This window comes from Prionailurus viverrinus, chromosome A1 (assembly GCF_022837055.1).
Source record: "Prionailurus viverrinus isolate Anna chromosome A1, UM_Priviv_1.0, whole genome shotgun sequence".
Classification (NCBI taxonomy): Eukaryota; Metazoa; Chordata; class Mammalia; order Carnivora; family Felidae; genus Prionailurus; species Prionailurus viverrinus.
Window position 1 is genome coordinate 6,386,301 of NC_062561.1, and position 23,245 is coordinate 6,409,545.

At 46.8% G+C, this 23,245-nt stretch overlaps 1 protein-coding gene across 6 annotated transcripts in view; it reads left to right on the forward strand.

The window, feature by feature from the left end:
• The window catches only part of WASF3 (WASP family member 3), a 133,702-nt gene that overhangs the window by 67,187 nt on the left and 43,270 nt on the right, over positions 1-23,245 (forward strand). For all 6 annotated transcript variants that reach the window (XM_047861529.1, XM_047861555.1, XM_047861559.1 and 3 more), the window contains one exon: positions 21,286-21,428. In XM_047861529.1, the coding sequence (XP_047717485.1) occupies positions 21,296-21,428 (133 nt within the window). In that variant the 5' untranslated portion in view covers positions 21,286-21,295. The remainder of the gene's footprint in view (positions 1-21,285; positions 21,429-23,245) is intronic.

The window sequence follows — 23,245 nt, forward strand, 5'->3', positions numbered from 1 at the left end:
GCCTTGATCTCTTTTTCTTTTAGTTGGGCGCAGTACCAGCCTGTAAAGTGGTAGTGGGACATAAATGACATAATGCATACAAATGCTTATATATGCAAATGTTCCCATTTGTCATCTTGAACTGGTTCACTACCATTAGCCTTTTGACTTGGTTTCTTTGGTTGGCTTTTTATAAAGTTGCCCCAAAACCCTGCCTGCTCCTTTTGATGGCGCTCGTGATTTACTTGCTGGAATATGTTCCAAAGAATGAAGTTGATAGGATGCCAAATTTGATGGTTGGAGACCAGGTACCTAGGTTGCAAATTTCAGAAATTCTACTATCTCGTATTTCTCTTAATGCTTTCATGGCCCAAACAATTGGGAATAGTTAACTAAAAGAGCCATTTAATTGTTCTTAATTTTCTTTCGTGAGCGCAGTTTCCAGTTGCCAAAAATACTGCCATCAGGATGCTTTTGTTTCTAAAAACACAGGAACTCATGTTTAGTAGCATGTATGCTAAGGAACAGTTGGTAGAAAATAGCTTTATTGCTATTTTAATTTTATCTCATTTTATTATGTTCATTCATGTGAAATTACCAACATTTTGGCTGTTTTAGACCAACAAGAGTGGTAATTTCATACGGTTCAACTTGCTGTTTCGGGGTAAGGTGACAATGTGTGCAATTGGCAAATTCCCTAATTTTGTAGCTTATAATTTGTTGTTTCCTCTAAAAACATAAGTTTTAATTCGTTTGGATTCTGTAAATTTGTTTGGTGAAGGTCATTCTCACATGCAGAAGAGGAAGGTAGAGAAAAGTGATAACTTGTTTCTTAACAACAACAAAAAAGGAGATGCTAATTTTTGAGGAGACTTTAAATTTATGGTTAACTGGATCATTAGAAGCAAAAACTAGAGGTGCCTGGGTGGTTCGGTCAGTTAAGCATCCGACTCTTGATTTTGGCTCAGGTCATGATCTCAGGGTCATGAGATCGAACCCCGAGTTGGGCATTGTGCTGGATGGGCAAGGCTCTTGCTTCTCTCTCCCTCTCTCTCTGCCCCTCCCCAACTAGCATACACGCACACACGTGCTCTCTCTCTCTCAAAAAAAAAATCTAAACCTTGAGGTCACAGGTGATACCAGGTAAATTCTGAGTACCTCAAAATTTTTCTTGAATTAAAAAAAAAATACTTACTTATTTTGAGGAGAGCTCAAGTGGAGGAGGGGCAGAGAGGGGGGAAGAGGATCCGAAGCAGGCTCTGTGCCGACAGGCTTGACGGGAGCGAGCCAGATGTGGGGCTCGAACTCAGCTAACCATGAGATCATGACCTGAGCCACCCAGGCGCCCCCTTCTTGAGTTTTAAAAAATTCTTTGACATCAGCACCGTTCAGAAAGTCATGTCTTTGGCAAGTGATAAAATGCTGTTGATGGTTTTAGCTTCTGAGTGTTTATTGACGTATTTTATGTTATTAAAACAAGGCTAATTTTGCTTAACTTTTTTAACATTGTGTTTATAAAATGTGTGTAGGTCGCCTGTTGATTATACCTTGAATAAGGAGCTGGCGATTTTGGTTTGTTTAAAAAAGCCAAAGCGTAAGAGACTCTTAAAAACTGAGAACAAACTGAGGGTTGATGGGGGGTGGGAGGGGGGAAGGGTGGGTGACGGGTATCGAGGAGGGCACCTTTTGGGATGAGCACTGGGTGTTGTATGGAAACCAATTTGACAATAAACTTCATATATTGAAAAAAAAATAAAAATAAAAAATAAAACTAAAAAAAAGTAAAAGAGCATTAATGTAACAGATACTTCATGTGGGTTTTAGGTTATAGTATCATGCTAAATAGCATATGAGCACGTCATGTTGACCACAGTGTGGTACTGATAAATGGCTTCTTCCTCTTGCTGTCCAATTAAAGTAAAAAGGAGGTGGTTAAAGGTAGTTAGTTGGTCAAGTGAGCATTTATTTGCTAAAGAGGAACAATATCTAGGGGCGCCTGGGTGGCTCAGCTGGTTAAGCGTCCGACACTTGATCTCAGGGCTCAGGGAATGATCTCATGGTTTGTGAGGTCGCCTCACCCCGGGCTCTGTGCTGAGCGCGGAGCCTGCTTGGGATTCTCTGTCTCCTTCTTTGTCTGCCCCTCACCCCCTCGGAAAATAAATTGATAAACTTAAAAAAAAAAAAATAGGCATGGTATCCAGTGTGTGCGTTCCGCTTTATGGTTTTCAGGGCGTCTTCAGCTGGGCCTTTCAGGCCACCGGGCAGATGTTCTGGCTGCTGTGTGTTAACTAAGGACTTGGGTGTAGTGGGGTCTCAGTGACTCCCACAGGCCTCTCCGCTCCTGAGGAACTGGGGCTTCTGCTCGTGTGGCTTGTTGGGCCGTGCTGGAGAGAGAGGCCCCTGGAGGAGAGCCAGCCGTGCTCAGACTGTGGCACACTCCCTGATGAGGTTGGTGAGGCAGATTCCCTTCAGGTGAAGGAATTCTGTAGGAGGAGAACTTTCCTTAGGGAACTGAGCTCATTTCTGTTTATTATGCCACTAACCGGCCCTTTGTAAATACTCTTGGAGCGGTGGCCTACCTGCTAAATTTATCGCTTATGTCTGTTTCTTCTGCCGTGATGTTTAGTCCTGTGTCTGTGGCCAACAATAGAGTTGTCTCTACAAGGCCGTCGTGGTAGAACCTAAGCGGTGAAGAAATATTCAGTGATCTCCCAATTAGTTTTCCGCCCTTATCTCTTGTTCGTCTCCACTGATTCATTTTGTAAACGGTTGTATCGAGGCGTAATTGACATACAGTAAACTATGCACATTTAAAATGTACAGTCTGATAAGTTCTGACATGTACACACACCCATGAAACCACCATCCCCAGCAAGAAAGTGAATCTACCATTACCCACACAACTCTCCTCGTGCCCCTGGTCATCCCTCCCTCCCGTCTGTCCCCAGCCTCCAGGCCACCACTGATCTGCTTTCTGTCACTGTAGATTAGCTTGCGTTTCCTAGAACGTTATTGTGAAGGAAGAACACTCCTCCGTGTGTCTCCTGTATTATAAATTCCTCACCACGGCACCACCTCACTTCTGACGATAGACGTGTGGGTTTTCCACACATCAGGCCATTTGACCACAGCAGCTGGGTGTCCTGCAGTTTAACTCATTTATTTCCCTGGAGACCGCATCGGATCCCGCAGATTAAAGGTTCTGTCCCACAAGACTTCCCCCCCTGCTCCCCCCATCTGCCCAATTTCAGTCTCAAGCCCAGAATGTTCCCTGTGCTTCCAACCGACTGGCTGTAAATTGGGGGTTCCCATGCCCCCACTTCTTGGGTTTTATTAATTAGCTTGAGTGGCTTATAGAACTCAGGACAGCAGTTCACTTAGTAGATGACTAGTTTATTATGAGAGATGTTAAAGGATGTGGTTGAACAGCCACAGGCCTGGCAGAACACAGGAGCTTCTGTCCTCATGGAGTTTGGGCTGTGCCACTCGCCAGTATATGAATGCATCCTGGCTCACCGACCTGGAAGGTCGCTGGATCGTGTCCTTTTGGGTCTTTATGGAGGTTGATTACCTAGGGATAGTTGGTTAAATCACTGGCTCCTGGTGACTGACCTCAAGCCTCTCCTTTCTCCCCAAAGCTAGGGTGGCTGGGACTGAAAGTTCTAACCCTCTAATCACATGGTTGGTTTCCCTGGCAACCGGCTCCCACCCTTCTGACAGTAGGAGTGTCTTTCCCAAAGTCACCTGGCGAGGTTGAGAGGGATTTGTTATGAATATCAAAATTCTAGCTCTTCTCACTTAGGAAATTCCAAGGATTTTGGGAGCTCTGTACCAGAAATGAGGATGAAAACCAAATACAGATCTCTTACTATAAATCACAGTATCATAGGCCCCTGGGTGGCTCAGTCATTTAAGCATGCAACTCTTCTTTTTGGCTCAGGTTTTGATCCCAGGGTCATGGGTTGGAGCCCCATGTGGGGCTCTGTGCTGACAGCATGGAGCCTGCTTGGGAGTTTCTCTCTCCCTCTCTCTCTCTGCCCCTCCCCACCTCAAAATAAATAAACTTAAAAAATATATTTTTTATTTTATTTATTAAAAATTTTTTTAATGTTTATTCACTTTTGAGAGCGAGAAATAGGGTGTGGGTGGGGGAGGGGGAGAGAGAGAGGGAGACACGGAATCCAAAGCAGGCTCCAGGCTCTGAGCCGTCAGCACAGAGCCCGACATGGGGCTCAAACTCATGAACCGTGAGATCATGACCAGAGCCGAAGTCGGAGGCTTAACTGACGGAGCCACCCAGGTGCCCCTAAAAAAATGTTTTTAAAAAAAGATTCTCCCTCTGCCCTCCTCCCCCACTTGTGTACTCTCTCTCTAAAATAATAATTAAAAAAAAAATCACAATATCACAATTATGTAAATGGAATCGTACAGTATACACTCTTTTTTTCGGTCTTTTTTATTTTTTAAGTTTATTTTTGAGGGAGAGAGAGAGACAGAGAGTGGGGGTGGGGAGGGACAGAGAAAGAGGGAGAAAGAGCGCAGAGCCTGATGCGGGGCTCAGACTCAAGAACCGTGAGATCATGACCTGAGCCGAAATCAAGTCGGACACTTACCCGACTGAGCCCCCTGGGTGCCCCTGGTCTGGTTTTTATTCAGCACAATTATCTTGAGATTCATCCATGTTGTTACATGAATCATCCTGTGTTACTGCTGATTAGTAGAGTTTATTTATCTATTTGCTTGTTGTGGATTTAGGGTGGTTTCCATTTTTGGATCATTTGGGCTACTACAAATAAAGCTGTATGAACATTCGTGTACAAATCTGCATGTGGGTGTTATGCTTTTATTTCTTTTGCATAAATACCTAGGAGTGTGTGTTTAACTTTCTAAGAATGTGGCAAACTGTTTTCAACAGTGATGGTGTTATTTTACGTTTTCTTCAGGGTTTGAGCGTTCCAGTCGCTCTGTATTCCTACCAACACTTGGTATGGTTGGACTTTTTTTTTTTTAAGTTTATTTATTTATTTTGAGAGAGAGCATGCGAGCGAGCACGAGCATGAGTGGGGGAGAGACAGAGGGAGAGAGAATCCCAAGCAGGCTCTGCCCTGCCAGTGCATGAGCCCCAAGTTGACCTCCATCTTACGAGCCGTGAGACCATGACCAAGAGTAGGATTCTTAATTGACTGAACCACCCAAGGGCCCCTTATTGCATATATTTTAAATCTATATCCTTTTTTTTTTTTGTCATTTCTGGGGATTTGAAGCCTAAGGAGAAGCCTAGACTAGCTTAAGGAGAAGTTCTCACGTAGATTTGTTTTTCTTTCTTCAGTCGTCCCATTCAAATTATAATAGCTTTTGAAATGATTTTCTTTAAAGAGCTAATAACACCACACACACACACACACACACACACACACACACACACACACACACACACCCTAGTTCTTACAAGTTTCTCATTTTGATTGAGAGATTTACTCAGTATTGCTAGGGCCTAAGAAACAACAGTAAGGTACCTGTAATCCCAAATCGAGGAATAGGAGATGGTCACTTTCTCTTGTCCCAAAGGTCCTGTTAAACTGGGAAGTTTTCCTTACTGTACCCACACACAACAGCATTTCCCTGCTTGTCCTTAGAGACTGGGTATATACTCATAGTCTCCTGCAAATACCTTTCTGGCAGATGTCAAATGGGAGTTGAGTTACCAAGGTGTCATGCTGAATCATGCCCAGTAGAGGTGTAGGTAGAGTGCTTCCCTGGCCTGGGAAGTAGGATGGAACACAAATATCTGGGTTTCTGGAATAGTTAACCAAAAGCCAGTCCCACTGTAAAAGCTCACGTATTTCGAAAATACAAAACAGAATAAGATCAGGACATCTGATGCTTTATGCATCAACAACAAGGGAGCGTCAGGAGTTGAGGGACCAGACAAAACCCCCTGTTTAGAAAAAATACTACAGTATCTTCCACAAATGGAGCCTTGGAAAGACCAGCTTCTTCCTTTCACGGTTGGAGTTGGCCACTCGCAACAGGTGCGTGGTTCAGTGTTGGGAAGGTAGCAGGAAGGAGAGGGACTGTGTTGAAGCATCATCTGAGAAGTCAAGGCTTACTTGCATACCAAGGCAGAGAATTTTTGCGGCCTTGCTGCCTTTATAGACTGATAAAACACAGAAATGAAATAGCCTTGGCTTGTTGGTATATTTACAGATGGGGCTTATAGGAGGAAGGCTTGCAAATGGGAATGCGGTGGGCAGAGCACCAGCAAAGTCAGAGATTGAGCTAATTTCTCCTCTTCCTTGGCAAATGTCCACAATGTGGGAGAGTTGGGGTCTCTTGGTCTTGCTCTCTGACTGTAAAATGAAGAAGTTAGTCTAGATCTCCCAGGTTCCATTCATCCAGCAAAAGTTTATTTTAATAAAGAGCCGGTTTTGTTGGGCTGGTCAAAACAGGGAAGGAAAATAGTGTCTGGCGAAAGCATCTTCGAGGTTCCTAGAGTAGTAACATGCGTGGGGATAAATTTGTACGCACAACAAAGAAATAGAAGACAGGCGCAGGCTCCAATATAAAATATATTCTCAGATATACTGAGTATCTGGTTGTATGGACGCCAGGGCCATTATGGACTTGGAAACAGAAGACATATTTTATTTTATTTTATTTTTTATTTTATTTTAATTATTTATTTTTAATTTTTTTAATGTTTATTCTTGAGAGAGAGAGAGAGAGAGAGAGGGAGCGAGCACGCCAGCAGGGGAGGGGCAGAGAGAGAGGGAGATGCGGAATCTGAAGCAGGCTCCAGGCTCTGAGCTGTCAGCACAGGGCCCGACGCAGGGCTCGAACTCATGAACCGTGAGAGCATGCCGAAGTCGGACGCCCAATCGACTGAGCCACCCAGGTGCCCCAAGACGTATATGCTTTAAAAACATTTCATATCTAATAGGAACTTAGTAATTTATTTAAATAAAAAAAAAATCCAGACTAAAGAAGGATATAAAACAGAGCATAAGAATCAGTTTAGCTAAGTGTAGCTAAATAGAACTAAATGGTGGAAGGTTCTAGAACAGAGACTTTTTTTTCCCTTTTTTTGGGGGGGGGGGCACTCATCACTCTTCCCCACAATAACCAGGAGAGAAAAGAGAGGAGAGGGACCTAAGGATTTTTCTTAGCGATTGTTCTTTGCCAGGGTCCCCACTCTGCTTCTCTATATTCTCACTTACGATAAATTGCTTTTTGTCACCTATACTGGCTTTGAGGTTTCTCCCCGAGGCAGAGAAAGCTGCAAGACAGGAGCCAATGGGGAAAGCGTTGGTGGGGAGAAATCTCAACCTAGACATCTGACCTCTGCTTTCTCAGTTCGAACCAGATATCAGCTTCCACCTGAAGTGTCTTTTGGTGCCTTTATGTAGCCCACAAAGGGCAAAGGATCACTCTGTGTCTCAGAATGTCCTCCAAAAATAGGTATGGGACACATGTTTCAGGTACATCATGTTATTCGGCAGACCTGAGTCTCCTGTTGCTCCCTGGATGCTTGCTTGCTGCGGCTGCTTGGCAGTTTTTAAAAATAATGCGATGCCTCCCACGGACCTGGAGTAAGACCTCTGTTCATCCGCTAATGCTTGTTGAGTAGCGGCTCCTGCGTGCCGGGCGTGGCGCTACAGGCCTGTGATGCGGGGCTCCCTCCTCCCCACCGCCCTGCTGCTGAATCCTAGTTGTGTTTAAATTTAGTTGCCCGGGTGTGAGAAATACCTGTAACGTAGGGCTTGGTCACACTGGGTTGTAACTTAATTTATATGCCTGGGTCTCTCACTAAACCATTAATTTTTTGAGGAAAGGGACTCTTGTCTTATTTTCGTCTGTTCTTCGTATTCCCACCGGCTAAAGAATAATAAAAACGCACTAAAGCTCTAGAAGATAATGTCACAGGTTGGGAGTTGAGGAATCCTGGGCTCTTCCTTCGGCCTTGGGAATGTAACATTAGTGGGAAATGTCTTCGGGGACTGTCAGTAGGCAGGCAGCGTGCCGTGAAACGAGGGTGCACACACATGGCCCTTGCCCTTTGGAATCGACAGGGCCCGGTGGGCAGTGTTGGTGGGAGGTGAGAGCAGGGGCTTGGAAGCAGTGTGTCACTTAGTTCTGTACGAGCGTGGAGACAGGACCACTCCTGCTTAGATCGCTCTGGAGTACAAATCTCATACACACAAGTCAGCGTGATTGAAAAGCCAGACACGGGGGCGGCACGCACACGTTGAGTTTGGCGTGTGTGTATCGCCCCAACGGCGTGATTTGGCTCTGCCTCGCGAGGCACTGATTGCCTGGCACGCGGCAGTCAGAGCAAAGGTTACCGGCGCATCCAGAATGGAAAAGACAGAATCATTAACACCGTCAAGTTCTGCAGGCTGTGCGTGCTCTCAGAACTCCCAGGATTGTCTTTGTGGCTGCGGAGTGGAGAAAGGAACCTGTCACAAAGCCTGTTGGTTCAGTTTTGTACACTTAACTCTAACGCTCAGTAATACGGTTTTAAAATCTGTCCTAAAGACTTAATGCAGTTACTAGAAGTTACTCTGCATCCGGTCAGCCCTTCGTACGATTGTGGAATAAGCTGGGGAATGATCACAGTTGTGGGTTGTGGGTTTCAATTTAATTTATACTCCCCATGGCAGTATGTTCCATGCATGAAAGCTATTGTTTGTACTCGTACGGTAGTGTTACTCCTTTGTTTCCAAAACAGTTTGCTCACTTTGGGGTCTGCGCACACAGATACTTAGAGTACCCTCAGATGGTCACTCCTCAAGAATGTCCGTTTGCTTTCTTGTCCCTTTGTGAATACAGTTAGCCGTTTCAAGTCTTAACAAAAGAGGAAGCTGATGTGTTCATCTTGTCCTTACCATGCTGCCAGAGAGTTTCTTTTCCAGTTACGATATAAAAAGTTGGAAATGAGCATTGCTTCCATCAGTAAGAGAGAGAAGCCAGATGATCTATAAAGTAATAACTTATCTTGAATTATAAAGAGTAGCAAGCCCTCCTGAGGAGAGCAGGACTCTTAAACTGTTTTGTGTTTTGCAGAGCATGGGACGGGGGGGGGGGGGGGGGGGACAGGTGACCACCATCAAAGTGGCTAAAAGGAGCTCTTAAAGGTTGAGTGTGAGTGAACACATCCGTTCGAATAACCAGGAGCCTAGATACAAGGGGGGTTCACACTCGCAATCTGTTTTCTGCAGGCCTCCGCCAGGCACTGGTAAGAAAGAAGAGGGACTAGACAGGACCCCACTGGTGGTGCGGCCATGCGGGGGATGGTTGTACTGGGGGACTGGTAGGCTGTAAGGTCCGTTATTCTGCTCCTTCTCTCCTTTGACACAGAAGTTGTTGGGAGGGCAGCAAAGCCCCCAGGACCCAGGTAAATGTGAACAGCCAGATGAAGAAGTACATGGGATGAGGTCTCGAAGGGCCACAGGGACCAGAGCTTCTGTCCCCAATTCCCACAGAGTTGAGATTTGCCACGCTCCTGGTACATGAATGTGTTCACCAACCTGGGGGATCTCCACACCCCACAGTTTGGGGATTTTTAATGAGGTTTCATCACGTAAGCATGATTGATTTCCATTTCCCTTCATTTCCAGTCCCTTTGCCTCCCCCATGAAGGGGAGGTGCAGAGAGACAGGAGGAAGAGAGAGAGTCCCAAACAGACTCCACGCTGTCAGACCGGAGCCCGAGGTGGGGCTGGATCCCATGAACCCCATGAACCGTGCGATCATGACCTGAGTCAAAATCAAGAGTTGGAAACTTAACTGACTGAGGCACCCAGGCGCCCCTCCAGTATTTTCTCTGGATAATACTTTCTTTCTTTTCCTTTTGGATTTCCAATTACAAGTATGTTACGCTACTGATATTGTTCCATACTTCTTGGGTGTTCTGTGGTATGCTCTGTGTTTGTGAAAGCTCATGGTTTCTCTCTCTCTCTCTCAAAATAAAGACATAAATATTCTTTTTTTTAAATGCTTTTTTAACGTTTTTACTTATTTTTGAGACAGAGAGAGACAGAGCATGAGCAGGGGAAGGGCAGAGAGAGAGGGAGACATAATCCAAAGCAGGCTCCAGGTTCTGAACTGTCCGCACAGAGCCCAAAGTGGGGCTCGAACTCACGCACTGTGAGATCATGGCCTGAGCCGAAGTCGGACACTTAACTGACTGAGCCACCCAGGCGCCCCAAACATAAATATTCTTTAAAAAGAACACCACTTAAAAAAAATACTTGAAGAGTTGCTGAGAATTATCCAAAATTAATGGAAACAAACAAAAAAAAATTAAATAAGGAAATACATACAAATCCAACAATTTCAGAGAGCAAGAAACGCGAACCCCTCCTCCAATTCTATAAACACAAGAACCAAGCTGCTGAAATACCAAAGATAAACAGGAATATCTTAAAGGCAGCCATAGGGAGAATAAACATTACAAATGGAGGAGCAAAGATAATAGTGGAATAACATCTGTAAAGTACCAAAAGACAAAACAAAAAAGCCTACATCTTGGCAACCCAAATTTCTATACCCATCAAAAATATCTTAAAGAAAAAAAAAAGGACCATGTGAAGACTTTTTAAGACAAACAGAAGCCGAGGGAATTTTTTTTTTTTTTTTCTAGGAGATCAGCACTACAAGAAATGTTCAAAGAAGTTCTTTAGGCAGAAGGAGTGCCAGATGGCAGTCTGGATCTACACAGAGAATGAATAGACCCTGATATGGTGAAAAATGAGGGTGAACATGAACGTATCAGCATTGGAGAAAGAAGACAAAAATGCACGCTTCCGAGGTTACAGCCAATGTTCACACACGATGCACGATGTAGTTCAGTAGTAGTTGAAGGTAGGCCGTGATTACACATAGATCGTAAGATGGTAGGGAAACCACTTTAGAAAGGTTAAAAGTGAATAAAAGCCAGTTATGGAGATGAGACATCAGAAAAATAATTACTAGAGGACAGAAAGACGGCAAAGTGGAGCAAAATGCAGAACATAGAAGACCACTGGCAAGAAGGTTTAAATTCTACCTTATCGTTACACTTGAAAGAAAGTACATGACCTAACCACACCGATTAAAAGACAGAAATTGTCATTTTGGACAGAAAAGCAAGACCAAACCGCATGCTGTCTCAAACCTACTGTAAAGACACGGAAAGGTTAAAATTGAAAGGAAGAACTTACATTGCATAAACACTGGTCAAAAGAAGGGATGACTGAAGTAGACTTTGGGATGGCGATCAAGCTCGGGGGTGAAGGGAACGTTACATAAGGACAAGGGGTTTATTTCACCAGGAAGACGTGATGATCTGAAATGTGTGTGTAGATTCAACAACAGACCTTCAAAATACATAAAAACTGATAGAACGCCAGGGAGAAATGGACAAATCTATACTGTGGGCAGCCTCAAACCTCCTCTCAGGGATTCAGGGAACAAGCGTACTAAGAATTAATTAAGAAAATAGAAGATCACAACATCATCATCATCAGTCACCACAGCTGAACGCACGTCTGTTCGCCAAGACATACATGTGGAATGCTCACCAAGACAAATCATGCTTTGGGCCATAAGACACGTCTCAACAAATTTAGACAAGTCCAGACAAATTATGTCTTCTGAGTACGGTGAAATTAAACTGAAAATCAGTAACAGTAAGTGATCTGGAAAGATCCACCAGTGACTTAGATTGCTGAGATGACAGCTCATCCCGGGTGGTTCGGTGTGGACGGGAATGGTTGGGAAAAGGGACACTCCGAGAACTTCACACCGTTTTTAAACATTTGTTGAATTGCTTTTGTAACCTTTTTAGAAAAGACATTCCATTAATCATTCTATAGGAAGACTTCAGAGTTTTATAATACGGAATTTCATTTTATGTATTTTTTAAATGTTTATTTTTGAAAGAGAGGGACAGAGAGAGCGAGCATGAGTGGGGGAAGGGCAGAGAGAGAGGGAGACACAGAATCCAAAGCAGGTACCAGGCTGTGAGCTGTCAGCACAGAGCCCATCGTGGGGCTTGAACTCACGAACTGTGAGATCATGACCTGGGCTGAAGTCGGACGCTTAACTGACTGAGCCACCCAGGCGCCCCAGTGTATGGAATTTTTAAAAAGAGGTTGGATAACTTATTGGAAGAGAGAAAAGTTGCCTTTAAGTAGAAAGCACACTGATATTACTTGAAATTCTTTAATCATTTGACTTTAGTTAGAAGATTACCACTCTGGGAAGTGAAATGCCAGTGTTTGGACATTCGGCTGCCATAGTAAGTCAAGTTGCAGGAGAAATACAGGTGTAGATTAATTGGACACTAAACAAAATTAGAGGGAAAAAATTAAGTATCTTACTTTAGGAATGAATGTTAGATTAATATTAAAATTTAATAATACCATCAGTATGTTACTTTTTTTTTTTTTTGCCCAGCACACATTTTCATGTGAGCTGTAAGGAAGGCAGGGAAGGTGTAATCAGCACACACAGGGACTCAGGGTTAATTTGTTAATGCAATTCATAAATTGGAGTAAAGAATACGTTTTGCTCTATATTCGACATTGTCTTCCCCATTGTTACCCACTTTACCCATATTATTCTCTGCTGGTCGCCGATCCTTTCAGTTTTTCAGTATACCTCGCCGATCGTTGTACTCACCCTTTCTCGTTCCACATTTGAGGACCACAGTGGAGAGGGTTATAGGAACAGTGAAACGTGATGTGATACAGTGATGGAGAGGCTGGGGGGTTAAGAGAGTCCTCATAGGAGACGTCTACGAAGTGAAATTAGCCATGTGAGTTTCTGTGGACACGTACAGCTGCTGGGTAAAGTATAGCTGACTGTGTGTTTGTGAATTTATGGTTTTTTTTTTTTTTTTAAAAACCTTGCCTTGCTGGAAAGAATGCGTTGGAGGCCTGTCCATGGGTGTTAGAAGCCAAGGGGGTCGAGAGGGGAAAGGACACCAGAACAGGTGCTGGAGGCTAGGTTCTGATGCTGCCCATGGTACAGAAACGTGTGTCCGGACAGCCTGAGGCAGCGAGCTAGAACTGGAGCCTCAAATGAACACTGTGATTTTCAGAGGGTTGTCAGATCCCTTAAAAATTGGGTGGAAGAACGGCTCGCCAGCCTTGAGAAATGGCTTGCCATCTGCCTGGGGCTCCAGAAATAAAAAACCCCAAGCTCTCGGTGAGAAATTAGAACCCTCGTCCTGTGCCAGGGTCTCTGTCAAAGCAAGCACAAGGTTGCTGTGTCGGGAAACTCCTGAAACGAGGTGTGGAGAAGAAAGCCCCACGGTGAGAAACAAGTTAACCATGAGATAGATGCTCCAGGAAATCGGCAGGTGCGGCGCACACCTCGGCGCTGACCGAGCACGCTAGGTAAGGTGGTGGGTCATCAAGTACCCAGATCCTGCCGGAAGCGGACAACAAGATGCGTGTCGCCTGGCTTGCACGCGTGCTCCTCCCTGCCCTTTGTGTAAACGCAGCCCTTCCTCCTGGTCCCAGTCGGCTTCCTGTGCCCCAAGGGGACTCTGGTCCCTGGCCCAAGGGGTCCAGGGTGCTGCCCGGAGCCAGAACCTGCAGTTCCCTGGGACCTTGACCGTGGTCCCTGCCGGAATGAGCCCTTCCTGGCCCTCCAGAGTCCAGCGGGCAGGGGCAGGAACACAGAACCCCTCAGAGGGCTCTTGGCAGTGATGGTAAGTGGGTCGTGGCAGCTTCTGCCTCCTGGCTCCTGAACCCGCGTGCCCTTCTTAGGGACGCGGGGCCACAGAGCGGTCTTCGACCTCGCAGACCGCATCGTGAAGCGTGGCACCCATCCTGTCAGACTCTCGAGCTGGTGCTTCCGTGTGCTTTGAGAAGGCGGTTGCGGCACTCGGTGGGGGTGGGGGAACTGCATCTGGACGGTGTGGTGTGTGTTACCTACCACCCGCCGTGTTGGGTCCGGTCCCGAGCCTCCCCGCTGTGAAGGGGGGGCCCCTGGTCAGATGCGGCGACCGAGGCGATCCCATCGGGCAGATCCTGATGCCGCGGCCTCGTGGATCTTGCCCACTCGGTACTCCGCGCCTCTCCCGTGGGGGGCGGGGGGGGGGGTTGACACGATCCAGGAGTCTTCCCACTGTGCCCGCTCCCCAGTGCCTGCCCCGTATGCTTGTATCCAGACTTCCTTGTCCCTGCTGCTCTCGTTCCCCTGACCACACAGCAGGCAGCCCAGGCATCTGGATTTTCAGCTCAGGCTCCCTCTCCGTTCCGCACGAGGCGGGGTGAACTGCCGTGTCGCACCTCCGCGTGCGGGAAGATTTTCCTCTCCGGTGTCTTCCAGGGCAATCCCCAGTTGCTGCTGTAACAGAGCCATGGGCGCTCTTTGCTTTCGTCCCTGACATCAGGCTGACCCGTCTGTCATCCAGGCTCGTGCCTGCCCCGCTCTGCCCGCTAGACGTACAAGTCGGCGTTTCGCCGGGGCACGGGCATGGCGTGCGCTGGCAGCTGTGGTGGGGGACGTGGAGGAGGTCTGGACTTGCTGCTCGTGGGAGTCACTTGTGCCTTCCACGCTGGCTCACTCTGGGGAGTGCCCTTTCCATCCCCTGGTGGATCGGTTGACCTACAAACCCAGCTCACCGGTGGGGGCCGGGGGGCCTTGGATGCTTCCGCCCTTGCTGTTCATGACCTCTACCAGGGCCTGGTAATGCACACGCCAGGAGCTGTTCTCAAAGGGCGTATCATTCTCTGCTGTGATGGCGTGGCCTTACTTCAGAATCCCAGGGGGGGTACGTTTGATTCTCCATCTGGTGCTTGCCAGGGGCTCCTTACTGCACCTGTTCCCGTTACGGACCCCTCTGTACCATCCAGGGTCACTGGATCCTACGGCCTAAACATCCGGGCCGCTTGTGCCAAGCCCGGCCCTGCTGCAGAGAAAGCCTCTTGCTCTGGGCCCCACTCCCAGGTGGCAGCCGCTGTGCCACCCGGTCTGCGGGCCAGAGCAGCATTCCCAGCTGCGTTGCCCCCACGACCCAGCCGAATGGGCGCTGCACTTCCTTCTTTGTGGATGTGTCTTTTACTCAGGAGGGGCTCTCCCAGCATGCCAACTGCCACGCCCCTAGAAGCTTCACCAGAGTTGCCACATCCAGAACCTTCCCACACTTTATCTTCCACGCTCCCGAAGCTTGTGTCTCTGGGGCACAGCCACCCACCGCTTGCTTGTCCTCCCCGGGCTGCCTGATGTCAGTCTCCCCCGCCAGGCCCGGCACCAGTTCCCCCGTTGGCACGCGGGAAGGGACGTGTGAAGCCCGCGCGGGTCACCAGCCAGCCGTGGGGGCGAGGCCTGTGCGGCATCCCCCAGTGGTGTGCTGACCACTTCCGGAGGGAGCTGGGGGGTGGTGGGGAAGTGTTTGCGCCCAGCATCCTCATGGGCATCCGTCAGGAGTCCGTGTTCCAGTTCTCAGGATCCCTGAAAACCGCAGCCTGGATCTGCATACTAACAGAATGCTCTGACCGAGCATTCGAACATCTTGAGCTCCGTAGCTGTCACGCAGTCCAGTCCACAGTTCCATTGCAGGTCGCTACAGGTCACCGATGAGGACCGGTTTACACCCACCAGGAAGGCTCCAGTGTTCTCTCACTTAGCCATTAACTGCTTGTTAACAGCTTCCGGTCCCTCATTACCCTTACGCAGGCCATCAGTGCAGGCTAGCAGCCACGAGCCAACCCTGCTGTTGTTGTAGATGTTTTTTACCTTCTGGATCTTCCACGGGTCCACACTGTTATTCCTGTCGTGGCATTTCCCTCCACCGGACAGTTCCAGGTCACTTACGGCTCAGTCCCCGTAGCAGGTGAGCCACAGTTTGTGGCAGGACTCTCCACCCCTGCCCTTTCAAGACGGCCGCCTCCTCTCCTGCACAGCGGTCTGTGCACGAGGCCCGTATCCCTGGATTACTACCCGTTTTTCTTAAACGACTCCCAGAGCCGCTCCTATTTGTCTGGGTCCTCGAGAGAAAGCCATCAAGATGGGGTCATACCTGTGAGGGTTTGGTTACGGGAACTGTGGTGTGGAAGGAAAGAGAGGAAGCGAGAAGAGGCCGGAAGAGGCATCAGACCGGGATGCAAGCCTGACCCCCGCCCCCCCCCCCCCCCGCAGTGAAGTGGGGGGTTGGGTAGAAGTGTCCTCTCTTCGTTGGCCGTGCATTCTGAGGAGGGTTGGGCAAAGCCCTGGGGTGTCCTTGTCTGCCTCTTGTCTTTGCCAGTTTGTCTGGGACTTCGTTCTCATTTCTTGGCCGCGACTGTGGCAGTCTCCACTTCCTGTGGCGGAGGGGTTACCCATGCCTGCTGTTCGAGAGAGCAGCAGCTGAGCTGGGTGTGGGGTCCCACTTCCGAATTCCCAGGGAAGGGCTCTGGCCTGCTTTCAGCCGCGTCTGGAATCTAGTTCACGGTTATGTGAACCAGGTTGTCTGTCTCTAAATTGAAACATTTCCCAGAAAGGTTGGGCGAACTACAGGTTTAATAGCAATACCTTATGTAACCTCTAATAATCCATAAATGTATGATTGGCAGTCTTTGATTTTTTTCTTAGCGCACAGGATGACTTTGAAGAATGCTCCGGATGCATCCTAGTTCTTCAAGCGAAGGAATCGAGAGGCATACTTAAGTGATTTGTTGGTGACTAATTGGGTTAGTTCATGACGTGTCCGTTTTTGTCGTTGCAGAGCATTTTCAAGAGTAATGAGTGACCCAACGTTTTCCCCTTTACCTCTACCCTGCCGTTCAGTATATTCAAAACTGGATTAGTGTCAGATAAAATAAAGGCCGGCCGGGGGAAAATTCACGTGTTAGGGTACTTCACCCTGAATCGGGGAGTCATGACAGTCATTGCTAGGTAATTAGAACTTTCCAAAGGAACTACAAAGCCATTTTTCTAAAGTTGAGAGGAGAGTAGCATTTCCTCCCCCTGTCGTATCGTTTGTATTTAGACAAGTGTGGGGGTGCCAAAGAGACGTATAACGACCGTGAGAAGTGAAGGCTGGGATTCATTAGGGCTGAAATACTGGAACAACAACAGACGCAGTGCCCAAGGAGAGGGCCAAACAGAGACGTGTCTGCCTACACGTCGGCGTGTGACCAGCAGACGGCTTTTCAATGCTCAGGTTGTGTTGGGGACCCTGGAAGTCGGTGTGGGAAACACAGAACTTGTAGGCTCAGTCCCTGAATTCAGAAAGCTTCTAGTCCACTTGGGGAGGGAGTCCTAGCCTGGGGCCAGGCATGTAGACTCCTGCAGTTCGCTTGCAGTGGTAAGCAGGGACACGGATACATCGCTGCCATGTTGCTTCCTTGGAATCCTTCTCAGACTTCCCTGTTGTCTTAAAATACAGTATGCTAATCGAAAAGGTGACATACGGGCTGGCCGGCAGATCAGGAGGTGATACCATAAGGTAAACGTTACAGATCCCAAGATGAGGGGACTGCGTGGGGGGAAGCACCGGGTTTGGGGGGTACCTGGAGACAGAGCGAAAGAGGAAGCTGGCATGGAGAGCCTTTATCTCGGTTTCTGTGGGGAAGGATGGATAAGGCAGGCTGAGCAGGTTTGGGATTGGCTACTTTGAGTAATTTCAGCAGGCTTTGGGGCGTAATGTTGTCCCCGGTTGTCTGGCACCTGGTCCTGGGGTGACTGGGGCAGTTGGACGGTGGCATGGGGTGTGAGAGCGGATAGAGGAGGTGCGGGCTGTGGGTTGATAGGTTTGCATACGAGAGGCGAGCCCCTGGGTGAGTTTACCAGCTCTAGGAATTGGCTAATCCCCGGAGGACCGATGCCTCCAGGGACCTCCGTCTGGCTCCAAGATGTCAAAGCATCAGAATGCAGAAATAAAAGATGTGGGTACTACACCCGCTTAGACTTAAGCTTTTTTTCTTTGGTGCCCTAATAACGCCTTAAGCAAGCCTCTAGGTGAGCCCTTTCGGTGAGGCCGCAGTACCCATGGAGCCTCCCGGGACCCACCGTGTTGAGCCAACAGTTCACTGCGTGAACACAAGAGGGGGCTGTCTTAAATACGAAACTGAGGGCCTTTGGCGGGGGGGGGGGGGGGGGGGGGAGGGGGGGCGGTATCAGAGTGGGCCGTGAGCACTTCTGACTGAGAACATCGGGAAAATCCTGTGCGTGTTTTCAAGATTCCCTCGAAACAGACAGCCAGTGGTAGCTCCTACATATGCCCTGATGAATGGCAGGCCTATCCGATATTGGGGACCCAGCCCAGGGAAAGAGGGGAGGGAGGTATTAACTAGCTCTGGCCGTGTTTCGGACATGTTGGTGGGACCTCTGTGATGCGTGGATGATTAGATTTCTGTGCATTTGAATAAATCGTAAGAGATGTGGTGGTGGGCCGGGGGAGGTGTACCCGGGAAGGTTGCTGGGCATGTCAGAGGCTGAAAAAGAGTGACATTTCATCCTGGATGAACACAGAACGGATGTGCAGGAGTTGCCTGTTATATGCGTAGCCTTCAGCTCCTAAATCTTACATTTACCCCAAACTCTCATAAATCCCTCTTTTGAGAAATTATTTAAAAGGTAATTCACACTTGGGCCAGTTTCACAAATCGGCGTTACAAGCAGGCTGCCCGCGAATTCAGAGTCTTCTAAGAACGTCCAGTTCGCTAGCTTATCTGTGCCGTCCTTAGAAGCTTTTGCCACCACATCCCTCTCCACCCCCCACCCCCGATCGCTCCGTGCTTCTTTATGGATATCATGGTTTTTGTTGCTTAATTTCTTTCTTGCTTTCCTGGAGCGAGTCCCCGTTTTCAGTAGTTTTCTTTCCCACACCCTATGCTTTTATTAAGTTTGTTAATGAGTTTTCTCTTTTTCCCTTATGACAAATTCTGGCTTTCTAGTTCATTTTATTGTGATTAGTTACCATCCTGTCCTGTTGTTCTAATGTGGTTCCAGAAAGAAATGACAACTCACAGTAAATCTTCCGGTTTTTGCCTTGAGACTTGGACCTCTAGAGTTTTCATATTTTAGCATTCCTTCCTTGAGTGTGTACATCTTCTTTCACATAATTTCTGTGCGAATATTGTTATCTTTTGTGGTTCAGCCTTATCGTCGGCTAGTAAACCGCTCCTTGTACTAGTATGATAGAAATAATAGTTAACATTATAACAACATATAAGATGTCATTAAATTAATAATCAGTCACATTTTTTTTAGTGCTGCTACAGTTCAGGCTGTTCTAAATGATTAATATATGTGATCGTTCATTAGATTTGCACTCTCTAAGGTAGGGACTGCTATTTTCTCCCCATTTTGCAGGGAGGAAACAGGCACAGAGAGGTGAAGGGATGTGCTGTAGGCATTGCGCCTGCGTCAGTGGGAGTGGTATTTGAATCCGGAAATAGGGTCAGTGTGTTGAACGACCACCTTCATGGATATAAGGCAGAAATAGTCGATTAAACGTTGGATAATTGGACAGAACTTTTCCTTTACAGCTCTCACCCCCTTTTGCCTTCCTTTGCTCCATTCTCCACATTACCACACAGGACCCTTGTTCACCCTTCAGATTTCAGGTCCCACGTCCACAGGAGCTTGTCCGTGACTCCAGACAGCTGAGCACCCTGACCCCACAAATGGTTTTCTAACCCCGAATTCGTTAACCTGCGCGGTCGGGTCAATGTCTCTCTCCCTCGTAGAATAGAGCTTCAATGGGAAGGGGGGTTCCTCGTCTGCTTTGACTCCCCATTGGATCATCAACCTCCTACACCGCCGGGTAGGTGGTAGGTGCTCTGTAAGTATTTATTAGATGTATGAGCAAAAGTTTTAAAGAAAGGAGGAAGAAAGGCAAAGATGTATTATATGCTTACCACATTCCAGGATCTTTAGGTACAGGGCACCATTCAGTTGTTGTACCAGTTGGAAATAAGTTTCACACCAGGTAACAGAAAGCCCAACTACGGTGGTTTGAACAAATAGGATGTTATTTGTCTCCCGTAACATGAATTCCAGATTGGCACCTCAGGGCAGGTTTGACCACTGACCAACATCCTAGGCTCTTGTGTTTCTGTACCTCCAAGTTGGCCAATGTGATGATCTTGTCAAAATAACGGTTATGTCCCAGTCACTGGATTTTCTACTGTCGTATGAGCGGTAGGTTGGTTGTCTAAGTAGCAGGTTTGAAACTCTATATGCCTCCTTAAACAAAAAGTTGAGACTTCATGTTATTTATAATGTACTTTTTGCAGAGAGAAGTGAAGAGGATTCCCAGGTTTCCCCACATTGGGGAAAGCTTTCCTGAAGTGTCTGGTGATCCTTCACTGTGCATTCTTCTGTCCGGGGCATTAAAAGCCATGTGGGAATTGTGCGGGGAGAGATTATTGGCAGGTGTAACTGGTGGGTGACCTGGTTGGCATTTTGCGTAGGGGGAAGCCCTGGCCCAGTGTCCCATGTTTGTAGATCTCTCTTCCAGTATTCCCAGGGAGGGATGTCCCGGTCTCTTTGGGTGGGAGTGAAAACCAGGCTGCCAGGGCTCTGGGAGCCACGTGGAGAAGCCAGCCAGGGAACGAGGGTGTAGGGAGAAGCCCCGTCTTACGTTCAGTGTAGACTTTGATTGAATACCCCTGGTCTCAGTGCATTTCCTTCCCCAACCTTTAGCTCTGCTTTGTGTCTCAAGTCCAAATTCTGGAGTTCACCAGAAAGTAAAACATGCCGGGTAGGGTGGAGTGGAGGCAGCCCAGGAAGGGAGAAGGAATTTGTAAATGGATTTTTAAAAGCTAGTCCTCCTGTTGTCATATTCCTTCGTGTAGATCCTTGTGGTTCATCCAGTTCATGAGCTTATCCCACTTGGGAAGCCATCCCCTGCTCCCCCACCTCTGTCCGTTTCATGCATACGTGTCACCTTCTGTTCCTGAGCTGTTGTTGGGGAAGGTGGGCAGTGGGCTCACTTCCTTTCTCCCTTCATTGGCCTCCAGGGTATGGCCTTGTCTGTGTCTTCATCTGATTAGGCTCTGTCCAGTTTGGGACCGCTGTGTCCTTTCCTGCCCTTAGCACTGCTGGGCTTGTGCCTTTTTGATCTCTCATCATGTTAGTAGAGAGGGAGGGAAAGTATAAATGCATGCATTCATTCATACTTTACTGGAAATCTTGCTTACATTATCTTTCTATAAAAGTCGGGTTGTATGCTAAATATATCTTGGCAATCGATAAACTTTTATGTAATTAATTCGACATCTGCTGTGTTTCTAGCTGATTGTCTCACGTAGAAAGGATAATGAAAACTCTAAGTTTCTTGAAATGTGACTGTGAGCTTTTAAAAAAATGTCTTTTTGATTTTCAGATTGTGAGCCATGCCTTTAGTGAAGAGGAACATCGAGCCCCGGCACTTGTGCCGGGGAGCCCTGCCGGAGGGGATTACCAGTGAACTTGAATGTGTAACCAACAGTACCCTTGCTGCTATCATACGCCAGCTCAGCAGTCTAAGTAAGTCGTCTTCTGTCTGGAACACTTTTTTCTGATTACCGATGGCATGTGACGAACTTTAACGTCAGCACATTGGTTTCACTTCAGTCGTTAGTTTTGTCCCAAGAAGAGACCACAGCTTTGAAGGAAAGAGCCCACCCCCGCCCCCTCCCGATTTTCCCAGAGTGAAATAACTCACTGGTCTTACGATACCAACTTTATGTGCTAAAGACGTAAAGTTCAAATTGACCCTTTTACAGATTGTTAGATAAGACTGAATTGTGGATTCAAAGTAGTGTCGGTTCTTATTAAATGAGGATTAAATGATTGGTACTTTTTTTAAAAATGTGAATTACTTTGTTAAGCTTGGACAGGACTGATTTTTTTCTTTTTAACGGGATAAATTAAAAACTTGTTAACACTTGTAACATGCCTGGCACAGAGTAGGTGCTCAAGTATTTGTTGATGAACTAATGCTCCAAGTGAATTGACGATTAAAGCCAAAAAGTAGTGAGATTTGCTGATTTTCACTTACCAAAATGCAGGTACCAACTTCCAAATTGAGGTCAACAGATAAACTGTTACATATACAACACTGTGTATGTATTACATGTGCAGGTATATAAACGCAAGCAAATATAAGGAAGAAAGGACTTTCTGTTATTTTCATTTTGAATATGAAGGTGAAACACCCAAGAAATAGTTCATTTCTTAAGACTCAGATATTCACGAAAATGCATTTTCCTTCAAAGTTTCTTGAAGTCAGAATGTTTTCCCCCTAACTCTTATATTTAAAAAATGATCTTATCTTACTTTGTCCCACTCCTTTTTGGTTTAGATGGTTTACACCGCATTTGGGTGACGGGTTTTCACAGTAAAATGTTCCAGAAGCTCTGTTAATAATTAGAAAATCCTCCCTGATTTCCCCTACTGGTAGCCTCAAGCATAGAAATACGCTTTTTAAGAACATTCAGGTACTTTCGGGGGGGCCTTGGGGGCTCAGTTGGTCAAGTGTCTGACCCTTGATATCGGCTCAGGTCACGATCTCGCAGTTCATGGGTTTGAGCCCTGCGTCCGGCTCTGTGCTGACAGCACAGAACCTGCTTGGGTTTTCTCTGTCTCTCTCTCTGTCTCTCTCTCTGTCTCTCTGTGCCCCTCCTCCCCCCTCCCCCCCCCCCGCTGGTGCTCGCTTGCTGTCTTTCTCTCTCTCTGTCTCTCTCTCTCAAAATGAATAAACATTTAAAAAAAATAAAAACACTCAAGTAATTTTATTTAAATTTTGAAGAAGAAACATTCTGGAGAAGTATTTTTTCTTTAAAAGAATTGTACAGTGTTGTTATATTTTTCATATATCTATAATCATTGGCTGAGGCAAAAGTAACTTGAAAATTACTTAAAATCTGTTTCGAAATAGATATCTTTCGGAATCTAAACTAATTACAATTGATTTTGAGTAGCGGTTGTTGATAAAATGTATAAATTGGTATAATTACAGGAAAATAGCTGGTAAATTATCGAAGGCTAGAAATGTTTCTGTCTGAATTCATAATATTTTTGTAAGAACACTCTGGTCTCTTGTTTTTATGGCTGAAGTGTCTATTGACGTGGAGTCTAAAAGATGGAAACCAACATAAATCGTTGAAGTTTTAGTAGTCAGGCTGCATCTCATGCTGTCATAACACTCAGCATCGTGTTGTTGGTCGTGTTTATGGCGTCTGTAAGCAAACCCCACACGTTCTATGTTCTGTTCCCCGTAGTCTGCTCATGGAGGCAGAATAGGAATGGCCCCTCTAAAGATGTCTGCGTCTTAATCCCCGGAACCTGTGGACACGCTGTGT